Raw genomic sequence first — 19,381 nt, forward strand, 5'->3', positions numbered from 1 at the left:
ACCAAAACTGCAGAAGCTCTTACATAATAAACTCAGACACACAAATAAAGCTGAAGTAGCTTCTTATTCACCAGCTTCTCATCTCAACTTTCCGTTCCACCTTAAATGGAGCTGCAGTTACACTGAGGCGCCTTAAACGCAGGACGAATTCCGAAAGTTGGTGAACTACAGCACCAAAAAACTTTCTTCTACTGTTACATTAACTCTTCTCCTGCCATGTAAAGCTTGTAGCAATAGCAGAACCATTTTAGGTGCTACAGAGGACCCTTTTCAAAAAGGTTCCATATATTTCCATATATCCATATACACACCCTTGTTGGTGCTATACTGAAGCATATTCGACACAGTCTGAAGATTTTTTCCTAAAGAACTCTTGAAGAACCATCTTTTTAAGAACCATGAACCATGCACGCTCAAAAAACCCTTTGCATGCCTAAAAGTTTCTTTGCATGGTGAAAGCGTTCTTCAGATTGATGGAGAATGTGCTGTAGGTGGTTCTATAGAGAACCTTTTTCAAAAATTATTCTCCATAGAACCCAAAAGGGTTCTTCTACTGTTACAAGCCTGACATCATAACAAAAGAACTCTTTTTGGTGCTATACCAAACCATATTTGACACAATCTGAAGAGCCCTTTTATGATGCAAAGAACCCTTTAATCATGCAATGGGTTCTTTGTGTGTCCATGGTTCTATCTACTAAAGAATCCTTTTGTAACCTGTATAGAAGCATTCACACTCTAAGACCTTATGCTTAAGTGGTTCTTTGCATGGTGAAATAGTTCTTCAGACTGATGGAGAATATGCTATAGATGGTTCCATGTAGAACCTTTTTGAAAATTGTTCTACATAGCACCCAAAAGCGTTCTTCTATTGTATACAAGCCTGACATCATGGCAAAAGAAGAACGCTTTTTGGTGCTTTACCAAACCATATTTGATACAATCTGAAGAACGCTTTTATAAGGCAAAGAACCTTTTAATCATACAAGAACCCTTGAAGAACCATCTTTTTTAACTGTGTATAGAAGCATTCACATTCTAAGACCTTATGCTTAAATGGTTCTTTGCATGGTGAAATGGTTCTTCAGATTGATGGAGAATGTGCTGTAGATGCTTCTATTTAGGACCTAGGTTCTTCTATTGTATACAAGTCTGACATCATAACAATAGAGGAACGCTTTTTGGTTCTACAATGAACCATATTCGACACAATCTGAAGAACTCGTTTACGTTATGAAGTACACTTTAATCATGCAAAGGGAGCTCATATGCGGTTCTGTATGTGACGTCACATCCCTCTATTTTTATTCTGTTATGAAAAATCTGTCATAATCAGAAATGAATGGCGATCTAAAGTGTTTTGAACTGAACCAGAAGGTGGCGCTGGTCTGCACTTTCCCTCCTCACGTTAAGCCTCTGACTGCTACTGTACGTTGGCAAGTACAGTCTGTAGTTCTGAGGCAATGCAGAGAGACATGGCAGCTCTGAGTCTTCTGAAGCGTGGAACGCCTGAACGAGAGCCTTATATCTGATTCCTGAGGCCGCGGGGAACCGGCGAAGTGATCTAAGTAGACAAATCGCTCGAGAGAACTTTGAGATTAATGAAGCTGGCAGGCTGCAGCATCGCGAACGCACGTTCCACCCTCAAACACAGTTATCACCAGCGCTAACAAAAGCAGGCTGTCGTTTCACTTATACAACAGCTACACACTTAAAAAAACATGGTTCTTTAAGGGTTCTTTAACAGAGAAAATGGCTCTAAATAGAAACACTCAAAGAGCTCTTTGCATGATTGAAACATTCTTTGCATTGTGAAAGTGTTCTTCAGATTGATGGAGAATGTGCTATACAGAAAAATGGTTCTCTATAGCACCAAAAAAGGTTATACAAACTTGACATCTTAATAATCTTTACAGTTTTATATCTGAGCTCGAATGTATCAGTTTTACAGTGACTCTCTCAGTAAAGATTCCTGCCGCTGCTGGTTTCCATTATTAAAAACTACCTGGAAACTGCTGAGACTACGGCTCACATTCACAGTCAGTGACATATCTAGAACTTCCAGGAAGACTAGAGTGATGTTTGGTCCTACTGTAAATCAGAGTGTGATTGGTTGTTTCCTCTGTCACTTCTTAATCATAATAGTAGTTAATCTAATGTGTAAGTGCTTCTGTTCAGCTCCTGAAGTCCCAACCAATGGGAGAGCAGCTCGACTGTAGGTTCTAGATTTCAACACTTCCAACCACAACTACATTACTACAACACTTACAGAGTTCATTCACTCATTTTTCAGTTCCCAGAAATCCACAGGCCTCGGAAGACCTCTGAATTTTCATTCGAGTGATGGTGATGGCAGCATGGCCTTTTCACAGCATATAACCGTATCACTCCGCTGAGCACCGGTTGCTCACTTTACCTCTAACTGCTACAAAGATTTTACTTTAGAACATATAAAAACAGGAAATGGACACATTAGATAACGTCTTTGATTAAGATAATATCAGACCTGCAGGACTACAGGAACGTGTCCTTGATCCTGAGCGAACTTTTCAGTCGACCAGCTGAACAACTAAACAAACTGAAATCGGCCAGAAATGAACAAGATACAATTCAGCCAAGTGTGAATCGCTTTACAGACTCACTCACAAACCACATCAGCTTCACCTGGAAAACTGAACTCAACCTGATATTCACACAGGTTTATGGTTCTATCCTTACTGAAACGGGGTACTACTTTGTGCGGCGGAAGGAATTGAGAATATTGAAGTACATTTGATGTTCTTTACTCGAGGTTGTGTGCTGATTGATTGATTGATTGATTCTTTTATTGTCACACACACGTCAGTGGTAGTTGTATCCGGAGCTACTAGATCTAGGCGTCTAAGCATTGGCCCTCTCATCGGGAGGTTGCGAGTTCCACCCCTGGTGATGCTGCAGCCATCTGTGGCTGGGTGTCCAAGAGAGCACAGTTGTCCTCGCTTTCTGGGTGGGTAGGATGGCCCCCCCATCTCCCCCATCCCTCAGTGTGATGCTAGCCAACGGCTAGCTAGCTTGCTGTCGTAACAGAGCTGGTGTTTAGTGTTCTCCACTGAGCACGTTCAGCTGTCCAATGACGTTGTGCATGCAGCAGTTCGAAAAGATGCCTGTGCTAGCCTTCTCCCTCCTAGCGCTGGTGGTATCATATGACTAGGGGAGTCCTAACTAGCGGGTGGAACTGGGTATGGGGAGAAATTTGGGAAAAAACTCTGTTGTGGCAGAACGCACAAAAAATACCGATTTTTATTTTTCTACTTCACTTCAACACATCAGGCGTCAGTTACGTCGTGTGAAAATTTCATGATGAACGGACAAACAGAAACGCTCTAAAATCACTTGGAATAAAATCTCTTTACATTGACTTACACTGAAAGATAAGAGTGTTTTTGCCCTCTCCTTTAAAGTTACTATTTTGGAGATTACAATATAATACGTATACAGTAAACAATATGCAGTACAACATTCGGTATTGGAGAATCTTGAAAAATGACATAGTAAGGCTGGAAAAAGGCTGGAAATACTACGGACAGACTGTAATGATACTGACAACTATTGATGTAGTTGCTATAGTGTAGTGGGTAACACCTCCACCCTAGTGGGTTCAATCCCCTACCTCGGCAAGCACCCTACACTATACCAATAAGAGTCCTTGGGATAGACTCCTAACACTGCCTTCACCTACGATCACATTGTAAGTAGTATTGTAAACAGAGTAAACTGAAGGAAGCGATAGTCCAATTTTCTTAGAAGATTTACCGACAAAACCCTGCATTTTATTACAAGTCTGGATATCTGTATTTCCGTACCACACTTAATAGATGACGCGAGAACACTCTCGATAGTGGACGAATAAATTTAAGCAATAGTTATCTTCTTACTTGGTATTTTTTTGCCTAAAACAGAACGTGTGTTGAAATGTTTTGATCAGATTAATGCTCTACTTCAATGAATCGCTAATCACGTATCTTTCTACCAATCGCTATCACGATTAACATCTTGGGCTCGAGTCGGCGACCAAATCTCTTACGTTATTCGAGATAATCCACTCCCTCTAATATTCTAATGCTTACGTTAACTATTTCTGACTCGTATCTCGTTAAAATACACAGAGAAATACTGTGGAAAGTGCAGGTTATAAACGTTCTAAACTATGTATTACGTATATTTTTGAGTCCAACGTAAGATTTCACGATAAACTGAAACCTCACGGAGTGGAATCAAAACACTCCTCGATTAATACGATCCATTATCTTCCAACTTTAGAGTGATTTATTGAACGCATGAAGTGTATCAGCATCAGCTTGGGAGCAAAACAATGAAGACGTATTGATTATCGGTATCAGCTCGAAACACTCAGGCGACTGCTGATTAGACACTCAGCCGGAGAAACGTAAACACTGCATCCTTGACGTTCAGTGATTGAACACTTCACAAATGAGATCAATGACGCACTCTGCCACATCCGCACACAGGGCTATTACAGTTTTAGCTTTCACACATACTGACACTGTTTAGACTGAGACAGGATCGATACAGGAGAACCAAAACACACACACACACACACACACACACACACACACACACGCACACACACATACACACACACACACACACACACCAAGGGCATCAGAGACATCAATACCAATTAACTCTGAAAAACATAACAGCCGAACTCACGTTAGAGCTGGAGCTTCAGTTCAGGCCATAAACGTCAAATCTCAAGAAGAACCGCAGTTCTATGAAAAGCTCATTTATATCTGTGGGGTAATTAAGGCTTTGTTCACACAGCAGGTGAAAGTGGCTCAAATCTGATCCTTGTCTTCATAAAGTGTGTGTGAACAGAAAAACACACTGAATCTGACATTTTCCAATTCCGATTTGAGACGCTTTCATATGTGGTACTGAAATCCGATACGTATCCAACATGCAGCAATGCGACTGTCTGAACAGCCAGATAGGAATTCATGTGACTTTTACGTCAATCTCATAGAGACTCAAACATTTGGGCAGATGTTTCTGTAACAAGACTCATCCAAAACCCTCCGTGTTTGAAAAGATTTTGAACAAAAAAGTCGAACGCGGCTTTAGGAGAACGAGGCTGCAGCAAAAAAAAATAATAAATAAAAAAATAAATAAATATTTAAAAAAAAAACCTTAATAAATCCGAGGACATGAACCAAAGACATGAGCGTGCCCTTTTTAGAACATCCCATGGTAAATTAAACGCGGTATTGTAGGGGTTCTTCTGTTGTGATGAGCTTAACATCGTAATAGGAGAACCCCTTTGGGTGCTATATAGAACCCTTTTCAAAAACAGCATCTACAGCACATTCTCCATCAATCTGAAGAACACTTTCATGATGCAAAGAACCCTTTAATCATGCAAAGCGTTCTTTGACTAAGACAGTTCAAACTTAACTCTTGAGACTTTTAAATTTCACTCAATATGATTTCGATATAAAAATGCACCAAAAAAGATGCTCTGATAAAATTATATTCATAAAATGGTATTTTTTTATTGCTTATTCATAAACAAATAAATGACTGTAATAATGTAACAACAAAATTCGTGCTTTTTTTGGAATCTGAAATGTAAAATATTCAGTTACAGTCGTACACAAAGTATTAGGTGTCCTGATTGCTGTTTAATGTGGCCTGTGCAAAAGTTGTGGCACGTTTTATTTATTTATTTATTTTTGGCAATATGTTCAACTCACTGAATAAATACAAATTGAGTGGAAAAATTCCATATTTGGTGTGAAATTCTTCGTTCTAGAGAAACTTACCGAGTCAGAACTGTTCACAGTGGTGGTGATAGGAACCAGATGTCCACCTCTAAAAGCTCCCTCACAGAAAGTTACTACATGAAATGGTTATGAATTCACTGCCTGATGACTGAGACACTGTTTTATGACAGTTTTGAGAAGATTTTGGCCTTAAACTCCATTCATGGTGGAGGGATACATAATATGCAGGATGTTGTGAGGCAAAATAGTCCCCAAAGAAATCTTATTATTTCAGATACATCACTATTTTCCCATCATCAACATTCCATATAAACTCAGAAGACTCGTGTAGGTTCACTGGTGGTTCTGGATAGTACATAAAATGTCTATATCTGTGTTGTAGTCATGGCGACCCCTGGTTCCTATCACCACCACTGTAAAGACATCTGAACCATTTCACACCAAACCACTCTGAATCTCTCTGATTACACCTCAAACACTGAGTTCCCGCTTAACTTAGTTTCACTTCGAACCTCAACAAAGCTATTTTATCTGACCGCAGTTGGTCAAACATTTGCATACGACTAATCAGACAGACAGTGTCTCAGGTTCACTGTAGTGCGTGTGTGTATGTGTGTGTGTGTGTGTGTGTGTGTGTGTGTGTTATAAATACTTCAGCATTTAATAGCAGAGTGTATGAATACTGCATCAGTGAGTAGTGGAGAGGGACCTGAGTGTGTGTGTGTGTGTGTGTATGTGTGTGTGTGTGTGTGTGTGTGTGTGTGTATGTGTGTGTGTGTGTGTGTGTGTGTGTGTGTTTAGCAGGGCAGGATGTCTGTTTAACTGTGTATGAACCTCCCTCTGTGGATCGCCTCATTAAAACTCCATGACCTCAACATCATCCTCACCACCTTCATCAACAGCATAAAAGCCCAGTAATGTTTACATTTGCAAGTGAACCTTCATGAGCAAAATTACATTCACTTCAATGGAGCTGAGCTGCTGTGCTGGTCTATGAAAAGGTGGAGCTTCATAAAACTTCAAAGAGAACTGATTACGTATGCTGTTTAAACGGATCCCCATATGGGAAAAAAAAATATATGGACATGTAATTTTATACATTTCAAACACACTGCAGTTCATACTGAGATACACTCCAAACACTAACATGTATTTCAGCATATATTACCATATTAACCAAATATATTTTAAAATACATTTATTTTAAAATGTATGAGGTAATATTACACAGAGAGATGTACCAAACAAAAATAAACGTATGTGAATATGTTTATCAAATCCATTTGAAAATGTATGAAAGTCCTGTCTGATGCACTGTTTACTGTCTGATACCTTTAGAAATGAGTTTGTATTCCAGTATCTTCATTTTAAATCTGATCAGATGATCCTTTAACAGGACAGAAGCGAGTGTTGTAGTATAGATACTCTGTGAAAATGCAGTTATGATCTGATATCTGGTTTATCTGAAGTACACTGTGTGTGAGAGTCTCACTGCAGACGTACCTGGTTAATGTGAAGTCAGTCAGTGTTCTGCATGAACGCCGTTGAACATCATTGAACATGTTCATATTTTTTATGAACACTGAACTGAACAAATCAGTTTACAAATAATGAACGCGAATGCTAACACTCTCGCGAGAGTGAATGCCGCATGAAGCTTCAATAAACACAGCCAAGCATGTCTGGTGCTGGCGGTGGAGACTTAACTGCAGACGTGTGTTTGAGCCGGAACCTTTGTTTACATTACAGTTTTTGTCTGGTGCTGTCACAGTAACAGCAGTACAGGTTAATCTGGAGGGTCCAATGATTTGGGGCTGGTGATGGATGGGTAGAAAGAGGTTCTATTGAAAAAGAACAGTGAAAAGAAACAAATGAACATGAACTAGTTCGTTTTAGGAACTGTGAACTTTGAACTAGTTCATTTTCAGTGTGAACTGGCAGAACAATGAAGTCAGTGCTGTTCATTCAGCTCATATATTTAGTTACATCTGAAAAAATAAATATCAAACTGAAAAAATATGCTAAATGCATTTTTAAAGTATATTTACAAATACATTTTTGTCCATTTTCATACATTGTAAAAATATATTTGTTAAATACATTTGGACCATATGGGTCTCTGAATGAACCATTCATTTTTTCAAAGTTTTAATCTGAGCTGAACAGAACTAATTCAACTGCTTCTTCTTATTGGCTTAATGGTGCAACTGGAGACCACCAGGTTCCTTCAGGACACCTTTAGATCCCATTAGGAAGCCATCAGATACAGCTGGTATCAGTCACAGGTCAGCTGGTAAACCATTAGGACCCTACTGTGATATCACCCAATCAAGAAAAGCCAAAACACAACATAAACCAGCAGAAAGACTTACTGGTATCAGCAGGTTTACCACACTGAGTAAACTGACGAACTGTTCTTACAGTGCAGTCAGTGGAGATGCAGTGCGATTATCTTTATTTCTGTGATTTTAGCGTTTGTGTTAGTGAGCTTGCTTCATGTGATGTTAGCTGCTCAGCTAACCGCAGCCACACTAGTCACCACGCTGTCGCCAGCCTCGCTGGTCATCTTTAGTATAGGTCAGTGTGCAGCACTGCACTCTCATCAGTATGTAGTTATCTCAGAATTACGCTCAAGCTTGGTTTTTATTGTTTGCTTAGCGAGTTAGCAGACTGAGAGTCGGCTAACTGCATACATATGGAATGTAGCTAGTACAGTTCCATAATGTAGCGAGCACAGTTCTATGATGTAGCGAGCACAGTTCCATAATGTAGCTAGCACAGTTCTATAATGTACCCAGCACAGTTCTATAATGTACCCAGCACAGTTCTATAATGTAGCTAGCACAGTTCTATAATGTACCCAGCACAGTTCTATAATGTAGCTAGCACAGTTCTATACTGTAGCTAGCACAGTTCTATAATGTAGTGAGCACAGTTCTATACTGTAGCTAGCACAGTTCTATAATGTAGTGAGCACAGTTCTATAATGTACCCAGCACAGTTCTATAATGTAGCTAGCACAGTTCTATACTGTAGCTAGCACAGTTCTATAATGTAGTGAGCAGTTCTATAATGTAGCTAGCACAGTTCTATAATGTACCCAGCACAGTTCTATACTGTAGCTAGCACAGTTCTATAATGTAGTGAGCACAGTTCTATAATGTAGCTAGCACAGTTCTATAATGCAGTGAGCACAGTTCTACAATGTAGCTAGCACAGTTCTATACTGTAGTGAGCACAGTTCTACAATGTAGCTAGCACAGTTCTATAATGTAGTGAGCACAGTTCTACAATGTAGCTAGCACAGTTCTATACTGTAGCTAGCACAGTTCTATAATGTAGTGAGCACAGTTCTACAATGTAGCTAGCACAGTTCTATAATATAGCTTAGTACAATACCTTAGTATGTAACTTTGCACAGTTCTATAATGTAGCTATAGTTCTATAATGTAGCCAGCACAGTTCTATATTGTAGCTAGCACAGTTCTATAATGTAGCTATAGTTCTATAATGTAGCTAGCACAGTTCTACATTGTAGCAAGCACAGTTCTACACTGTAGCTAGCACAGTTCTATAATGTAGCTATAGTTCTATAATGTAGCTAGCACAGTTCTACATTGTAGCAAGCACAGTTCTACACTGTAGCTAGCACAGTTCTATAATGTAGCTATAGTTCTATAATGTAGCTAGCACAGTTCTACATTGTAGTGAGCACAGTTCTATAATGTAGCTATAGTTCTATAATGTAGCTAGCACAGTTCTATAATGTAGCTAGCACAGTTCTATAATGTAGTGAGCACAGTTCTATAATGTAGCTATAGTTCTATAATGTAGCTAGCACAGTTCTATAAATGTAGCTAGCACAGTTCTACAATGTAGTGAGCACAGTTCTATAAATGTAGCTAGCACAGTTCTATAATGGAGTGAGCACAGTTCTATAATATAGCTAGCACAGTTCTATAATGTAGCTCGCACAGTTCTATAATGTAGTGAGCACAGTTCTACATTGTAGCCAGCACAGTTCTATAATGTAGTGAGCACAGTTCTATAATGTAGCTATAGTTCTATAATGTAGCGAGAACAGTTCCATAATGTAGCTAGCACAGTTCTATAATGTAGCTAGCACAGTTCTACATTGTAGCGAGCACAGTTCTATAATGTAGCTATAGTTCTATAATGTAGCGAGCACAGTTCTATAAATGTAGCTAGCACAGTTCTATAATGTAGCTAGCACAGTTCTATAAATGCAGCTAGCACAGTTCCATAATGTAGCTAGCACAGTTCTACAATGTAGTTAGCACAGTTCTATAAATGTAGTTAGCACAGTTCTATAATGTAGCTAGCACAGTTCTATAATGTAGCGAGCACAGTTCTATAATGTAGCTAGCACAGTTCTATAATGTAGTGAGCACAGTTCTATAAATATAGCTAGCACAGTTCTATAATGGTAGTGAGCACAGTTCTATAATGTAGCCAGCACAGTTCTATAATGTAGCTAGCACAGTTCTATAATGTAGCTAGCACAGTTCTATAATGTAGCTAGCACAGTTCTATAATGGTAGTGAGCACAGTTCTATAAATGTAGCTAGCACAGTTCTATAATGGTAGTGAGCACAGTTCTATAAATGTAGCTAGCAGAGTTCTATAATGTAGCTAGCACAGTTCTATAATGTAGCTAGCACAGTTCTATAATGTAGCGAGCACAGTTCTATAATGTAGCTAGCACAGTTCTATAATGTAGTGAGCACAGTTCTATAAATATAGCTAGCACAGTTCTATAATGGTAGTGAGCACAGTTCTATAATGTAGCCAGCACAGTTCTATAATGTAGCTAGCACAGTTCTATAAATGTAGCTAGCACAGTTCTATAATGTAGCTAGCACAGTTCTATAATGTAGCGAGCACAGTTCTATAAATGTAGCTAGCACAGTTCTATAATGTAGCTAGCACAGTTCTATAATGGTAGTGAGCACAGTTCTATAAATGTAGCTAGCACAGTTCTATAATGGTAGTGAGCACAGTTCTATAAATGTAGCTAGCAGAGTTCTATAAATGTAGCTAGCACAGTTCTATAATGTAGCTAGCAGAGTTCTATAAATGTAGCTAGCACAGTTCTATAATGTAGCTAGCACAGTTCTATAATGTAGCTAGCACAGTTCTATAAATGTAGCTAGCACAGTTCTATATTGTAGCTAGCACAGTTCTATAAATGTAGCTAGCACAGTTCTGTAATGTAGCTGTGCTGGGCCGTGTTGTCACTGATCCTGCATGTACACGTATCTTGTCCTCACCGTTGTCGTTGTCCTGCTCGCCCCGTCCCTCCTGCTCCGTATCGGTCAGCGACAGGACGGAATTCGCTCGGCTTGAAACACAGGAAGTACGCTCTGACTTCACTTCCTGCATCCACAGCCGGAGGGCGTGGTCAGGAGAAGCTCCACCCTCAGACTCAGGGTCAGAGGCCATCCCCACTGAAGCGCCACCTCCAGGGTATGCCAGCTCTTGATTGGCTGAATGGAGCTCAGTCTGGAAGTCCGGAAAAGCCATCTGAGCCGATTCTGTGAGAGAGAGAGAGAGAGAGAGAGAGAGAGAGAGAGAGAGAGAGAGAGAGAGAGAGAGAGAGGTCATTAGGCTGAATGAATAACTGACTCTAAATGTAGGTATTGTGGTATAAACACGTAAACTCTTTTAGGGTATATATGCATGATGACTCTTTCAGATTTACCACGAACTCATATGACACATGTAGGTTCACTGGTGGTTCTGGATAGAAAATAAAATGTCTATATTTGTGTTGTAGTCATGGCGACCCCTGGTTCCTATCACCACCACTGTACAGACATCTGAACCATTTCACACCAAACCACTCTGAATCACTCTGTTTACATCTCACACACTGAATAATGCAGAACATTTTGGAAAAGTGGTGGAGTTCTCCGCAGAACCCTGAAAACGAGTTGGAAAGAGCGGTGTGTTAAAAGCTTGTTGGACACAAACACATTATAATCATATATATATATATATGCGCATATGCGTGTATATATATTATTGAAAATTGATAATAATTACTGACAATAAATAATACTGTCTCTCTTCCTTTCTTTGTCTCAACATTCCAGTCTCTCTATGTTAGGTTGGTGAAATTGTTTTAGTGTGTGTGTGTGTGTGTGTGTGAGTGTGTGTGTGAGTGTGTGTGTGTGGTGTGTGTGTGTGTGTGTGTGTTTAGGTGTGAGGTGTTTAAGTGAGTGTAAGTGTGGAGTCTTCAAGTGTGTGTATGTAAGAGAGAGAGAGGGTTGTGCCCTCTCTGAAGCGCTCTGAAGAATCCTCTTATCGTCACGACAACCCTCCTGACTCCTGTCTCCGTAGCGACCCTCCCGAGTTCAGTTACCGTGACGACCCTGCAGACCAGTACTTGTGCTGCTATCATCAGAGTACTAATTACACACACACTCCCATCGTCCTTCAAACAGAACACGACCCCGCGTCTCCGACTCCAACCCAAAGACACACACACGGACACACACACACACACGGACACACACACATACGCGGACACACACACATACGCGGACACACACACACATACGCGGACACACTCGCTCAGGCTCCAGCTCATCTCCTGCTGTTTCCGTGGTAACTGGAAAAGTATGCTTTATTCAACTCGCAAAATCTGAATAAACTGTAAGAGAGATTTTAACTCCAACACACACACACAAACACACACACACATACATATATGTATATATATTTGAATATTCTAATTTGTCACATTTACAATACTGTGAAAAAGTATTTGCTCCCTTCCCAGTTTCTTCTATTGTTGCATATTTGTAACACTTGAATGTTTCAGATCATCAAATTATTTTTAATATTAGACAAAAATAACCCAAATAAACACAAAATGCTCTTTTTACATGATTTTATTAATTGAAGGAAAAATGTTGTTCTGCCTTAGCTGGCCACATGTGAAAAAGTAATTGCCCCCTTAGTTACTAAAGCAACCTGTTAACCAAATTTAATTGACTACTGAGTTCATTTCGCTAACCACACCCAAACATGATCACCGCCAGACCTGTTGCATCTAAACATCTCTTCAATAGAACCTGTCTGGCGATGTGAAGCAGCTAGATGGTCTCAAAAAGCAGCACATGATGCCGCATTTTAAAGTGATTTAAATACAGACGTGAAGCAAAGTCGGTGAGATCTATCAGTCTGGAAAGGGTTACAAAGCCACTGGACTCCAGAGAACCACAATGAGAGCTGTTATCCACAAATGGAGGAAACCTGGAACAGTGTGAACCTTCCCAGGAGTGGCCAGCCTACCGATTTTCAACCCAACTAACTACACGGCACTTTGGAGTTACTCAGTTGACCCTCTGGGCTCTGGGTTCTGGTCATTTTCTCGATTTGTTCATATCTTCTTAAACTCTCCTTTAAAAGCTCTTCATATAACATGATCCTCATACGTTTCACATCAAAATGCAGCTGTAAACTCTCTGCACGCCATTTCACATGTGTCTCCAATGTGGACTGAATGAAGAATGAAGGGTTTCCGGCGTGATGGTCAGTCCTTAGTGATTTCCTGAGTGTCCATAGGTCAGTTTCACACACAATGTAGATGGACACACGAATCCACCAGTTCCACACGGTGAGAGGCAGATGACGCGTATCTCAGCCCCTCTTCATAGGCTCATGACTCCGGATGTGAGTCTCGTATGATCTCGAGATAAGATGGAATGGAAAGGGCGACTCTACAGACTCAGGAAGTGTTTGAACTGGATTTCTGAGCTGGATCATCACAAAGATACACAAACAGATACAGAGACAGAGAATTTGACACACGAGTGAGTTCATGGACCCCAGTGGGTTAATCCTAGAATCACCTGGTGGTATGATGAACCCCAATGTGTCTTAGAAAGACATATGTGGTGATGTTGTGGAGTCAGTTGACACTTGCAAGCTTCTGGTGGAGTTTTACACAGCAGTGTTCTGTAAAACTAGGTGAGAAAATGGTAGACGTGGCCAGCAGCCATGGCAGTAGCTCCCTCTGCGAGGCAAAACGAAGTGCAATACAAGTAGTCTGCAGCTGCTGAGGGTCTTTCTTAGGACTTTGCGGTGTGTTTTTGATTCAGAGTTAAAAACGGAGACGTTTACATCTACACAGCAGAAGAATACCAACCACCATACACCACTGTTACACAACCCTAACCCAATCATTCAACACACCAACACAAACACCTGCAGCCTTTACACAAAAGCCATAGTTTCAGACCTTGTTCAATAAACACAGAGCAGCATTAAAAATTCTATTCATTTTGGCTTCTTCTTTCATTGTGGGCCATTTAGAGTGCATGTGTTTTGTGTTTTGTGTGCGTTTTAATTAAAACACTTCTCCTTACAGGCTTAAACAGAGCAAATGCATTTTTAATGTGAAACACGTCAGATGAAAGAGGGAGTAAATCACTACCACCCCCCCGAAACACACACACACTGACAAACATGAGCAGATTTAAACCCCCTCACTAACTAACACATCATTAGTGAGAACTCATGTATAATGTTAGGCCTGAGTCTGTTTGTGTAATGTGTGCTTGCACTGCGATACTATTACAACTTGAATTTTCACGCTGTAACTTCTCAGTTATAGAGGACATTAATGCTCATTTTCAATGTTCACAATTTTATTTTCCGTCTACTAGAATAGATTTACAGCTTCAACATTCCGAAAACACCTGTTTTCCGCGTACGGTTCATCTCTATACAACCTGTCTGAAACGCTCTGTTAGAGCTCATGCGTCTTTAAGCCCCGCCTCCCGATGAGCCCAGTCTGCTCTGATTGGTCAGGTCGCCCACTCTGTTCTGATCGGTCAGCCTCTACAGCAGTTTCACCCTCCATGTTCCGCCCCTGTCCTGCAGTCTGCAGACAGACCCTTCTCTCCTGAGCAGCTGTTAACTCCGCTGTGGCTGTTTTTCTGGTTCCGTTTGTTGGTTCTGCCAGATCAATTTGATGGATCCTGAAAGTCCAGTCAGCGTCTTCTCCACACACTACAACACTGAACACAGTCTTCCTCCTTCAGTAGCCGCTGTGCACTGTGTGAGGGCGGGTTGAGGGCCGAGCTCGCCAGTAGGCAGGCAGTAAGGACTGTGTTATGAGATGATGTCATCTTGGAACAAAGGCAAAGGACTGGAATTCCAACGAGGCGTTTCAGGTGGCTGAGAAAAGTGGGTTCTGTGGGAGAGAGTCTTTCCCTCTGGAGGGAACTTGGCAGAACATTTACATGCACAAAAAGGTACCACACCCTGAAAGGAAAGAGGGCAACTGGTAAAGCGTAATAGGTCTAGAGTCAGAACAGGGCGTGTAGAGTCAGTGCAACTTACAGCATAACTGCCATAGAATATGGTACAATTAGGTTCTCTAACTAAAGATGCTGAAGACGTACCCTGTAGGGTACCATCCCAGCAGAACGAGTTGATTTTGGGGTGTTCAAAATTCTGAGTGGTCTCCATACATCTTATACACACTTAGAAAAAAGATCGTTCTTTAAGGGTTCTATCACAAAACCTTCTTCAGACGGTCGGAGAATGTGTTTTGTATGGTGCTATGGAGGACCTTTTTGAAAAAGGTTCTATATAGCACCAAAAGGGTTTTGTCCAGCTTGTTTCAATAAAAGAACTCTTGGTGCTATACAGACCCCTTTTCAAAAAGATTCTACATAGAACCATTTACAGCACATTCTCCATCAATCTGAAGAACGCTCTCACGATGCAAAGAACCCTTCAATCATGCAAAGGGTTATTTACGTGTTCATATTTCTATATGGCACTTTTTTGAAAAGGGTTCTACACAGCACCAAAAAGCGTTCTTTTATTGTTACGATGTCAAGCTTGTCACAATAGAAGAACACTTTTTGGTGCTATGTAGAACCCTTTTCAAAAAGGTTCTACATAGAACCATTTTCTTTCCCAAAGAACCCTTGAACAACCATCTTTTTTATTTTAAATGTAGGGCTACATCTCCCACCCACATAGCGGCCCACCGGGAGGTGCCCCAGTCCTCCTGATGTCCAGTCCGTCTCTGGTTGTGTGTTTGAGTGCAGTTCATCATCATCATCACCATCATCATCATCACTTTTATTTATATAGCGCCTTTCCCAAAGGACAGTCAACAATCACAAAGTATCAAAATACATAATCAACAATACATAACACACACACACACACACACACACACACGCACGCACACACACACACACACACACACACACACAAACACACACACGCACACACACACTCCATGGTTCCCACAGCTAGCAGGGGGGATTTCATTGACCACGGTATAGAGTCACTTAGCTAGCCTGAAAAAAGGGGCCTGAGCCGCGGGAAAAGTCTCACACCTCACTTACGGTGCATCACACAGAAGGCCAGCCTGGGAAGCCTCGAAGGCTGAAAATGTCCTCAACCACAAAGAGGGAGCGTTTCCCTGCAGTCGAACACCAGTGCAGAGTCACCCAAGTGGCCGTCCCAAGCAGCCACATAGCTGCAGTGCAGCGTCACCCAGGTTGCCGGCCCAAGCAGCAATGAAGCTGCAATGTAGCGTCGCATAGGCAGCTGGTCCAGACAGCCCCACAGCTGCAGTACAGCGATAACCAAGTGGCCGGCCCAGGCAGTAATGTAGCTGCAATGTAGCATCACTTAGGCAGCCGGTCCAAGAGGCCTCATAGCTGCAGGGTAGCACTGCTCATGCAGCCGAACACTACCGGTTCAGCCAGCCCACATCAATCAGGTCCCCAATCCAGAGAACCTCATAACCACGATACAGCATCACTTAAGTGGCCGGTCCAGGCTGCATCATAGCTGTGATGTAGCGTCACCCAAACAGGCAGCCCCAGAAGCCTCTGAGCCACAGCTGGAAAATCGCTCTCAGTCGCCATCTTGGTGGATATGATGGCAAACGGCTCAGCCAGCAGGAAAATATCAAAACGTACACAAACAAATGAGTAAATGAAAAAACGGTGTAAAGCGGCAGCCATATTGCACCAGCATACCTACAACAGAGCACACACACACACACACACACACACATATATATATATATACACACACACACACACACACACACACACACACACACACACACACATATATATATACACACACACACACACACACACACACACACACACATATATATATATATACACACACACACATATATATATATATACACACACACACACACACACACACACACATATATATATATATACACACACACACACACACATATATATATACACACACACACACACACACAGTCCAGTAGCGCCGAGCCTCACAGTTGGATGTTGGTGAAAGGAAATAAAGAGAGTCTTCAGAAAAACAAAGAAAAGTCGTAACCAATTGTAAGAAAACCTGTAAACTAACTAGTAAACCTGCACACCTTCACATGCTCACCTTTCTGGATGGGGTCGTGGGGTTTCCTGCGGACCTTGTGGCTGTTGTAGGTGAACCGGCGGTCCGGCTCGTAGTCGGAGTGCGTGTGCGAGTGCGTGTCGCGGTAGTGCTTGTGACGAAGGTCGGTTCCCTCGTCTTCCTCAGACGAGCTGGAGTAGCTGAGCTCCATCCCGGGTCTCGGGCGAGAGAGAGACTGATACACACTGTCATCCATCATTACACACACTCACACACTCACACACACTCTCACCAATCAACAACACTCTGACACTTCACAACACACACTCTGAGGAGAAAAGGAGGGGGGGGGGCAAGAGAGAGAGAAACAAGAAGTCAGTTAAATGAACATTTAAACCTTAAGAAAAAATCTTTGTGTTCTTTAAGGATGGCATGATCCCACTTTTCTTCTCTGATACCAAAACTGATACTGAGACCTTGAGTATCGTCCGACAGCGCTATTTTATCGTTTACACTACCGTTCAAAAGTGGGGAATCATTTCTTGCTGTTATTTTACTGAATAATAACTTACACAGTCTAGACTACATTTTCAGAAATTTCTGTTTTGTTTTGGGACCATATTACACAATAAATACTATACTGAAATGTTCTATTTTCTCACGAAGTTATCTATTTGATCAGCATTGTTAAAAAAGAATTCTGCAATTTACAATATTTATAATATTATTTTCTATAAAATGACCACATTTCAGCTCTTTTATTGAAACACATTAATTAATGAACATGTTCTAGGTCCTACTGTTATTAAAACTTCACTCTGAAGGTTCATTTAATTACAACTAAACTCTGGAAAACTCTTTATTAAAACTTCACTCTGGGTATCAATTTTAGTAAAACTTCACTCTGAATATGAATTTTAGTAAAACTTCACTTTAAATATCAATTTTAGTAAACTTCACTCTGAATATCAATTTTAGTAAAACTTCACATTAAATATCAATTTTAGTAAAACTTCACATTAAATATCAATTTTAGTAAAACTTCATTCTGGATATCAATTTTAGTAAAACTTCATTCTGGATATCAATTTTAGTAAAAGTTCATTCTGGATATCAATTTTAGTAAAACTTCACTTTAAATATCAATTTTAGTAAAACTTCACTCTGAATATCAATTTTAGTAAAACTTCATTCTGAATATCAATTTTAGTAAAACTTCATTCTGGATATCAATTTTAGTAAAACTTCACTCTGGATATCAATTTTAGTAAAACTTCATTCTGGATATCAATTTTAGTAAAACTTCATTCTGGATATCAATTTTAGTAAAACTTCACTCTGAATATCAATTTAGTAAAACTTCACTCTGAATATCAATTTTAGTAAAACCTTATTCTGGATATCAATTTTAGTAAAACTTCATTCTGGATATCAATTTTAGTAAAACTTCACTCTGAATATCAATTTTAGTAAAACTTCATTCTGGATATCAATTTTAGTAAAACTTCACTCTGGATATCAATTTTAGTAAAACTTCACTCTGAATATCAATTTTAGTAAAACTTCATTCTGGATATCAATTTTAGTAAAACTTCACTCTGAATATTAATTTTAGTAAAACTTCATTCTGAATATCAATTCTAGTAAAACTTCACTCTGAATATCAATTTTAGTAAAACTTCACTCTGGATATCAATTTTAGTAAAACTTCACTCTGGATATCAATTTTAGTAAAACTTCACTCTGAATATTAATTTTAGTAAAACTTCATTCTGATATCAATCTGATATCAATTTTAGTAAAACTTCACTCTGGATATCAATTTTAGTAAAACTTCACTCTGGATATCAATTTTAGTAAAACTTGACTCTGAATATCAATTTTAGTAAAACTTCATTCTGGATATCAATTTAGTAAAACTTTATTCTGAATGTCAATTTTAGTAAAACTTCACTCTGGATATCAATTTTAGTAAAACTTCATTCTGGATATCAATTTTAGTAAAACTTCACTCTGAATATCAATTTTAGTAAAACTTCATTCTGGATATCAATTTTAGTAAAACTTCTGAAACATTTTATAAAACTCATCTGATATCAATTTTAGTAAAACTTCACTCTGATATCAATTTTAGTAAAACTTCATTTGGATATCAATTTTAGTAAAACTTCACTTTGTAAATATCAATT

At 39.8% G+C, this 19,381-nt stretch overlaps 1 protein-coding gene across 1 annotated transcript in view; it reads right to left on the reverse strand.

The window, feature by feature from the left end:
* LOC118814644 (teneurin-1-like) overlaps positions 1–17,454 on the reverse strand; it is a 173,897-nt gene extending 156,443 nt beyond the window's left edge. Inside the window, 2 exon segments of the mRNA XM_036580344.1 lie at positions 11,075–11,338; positions 17,235–17,454. Coding sequence (XP_036436237.1) covers positions 11,075–11,338; positions 17,235–17,451 — 481 coding nt within the window. The 5' untranslated portion in view covers positions 17,452–17,454.
* Between the last annotated feature and the right edge of the window lie 1,927 nt (positions 17,455–19,381).

The sequence above is a fragment of the Colossoma macropomum genome, unplaced genomic scaffold, assembly GCF_904425465.1.
Source record: "Colossoma macropomum unplaced genomic scaffold, Colossoma_macropomum, whole genome shotgun sequence".
Taxonomy (NCBI): domain Eukaryota; kingdom Metazoa; phylum Chordata; class Actinopteri; order Characiformes; family Serrasalmidae; genus Colossoma; species Colossoma macropomum.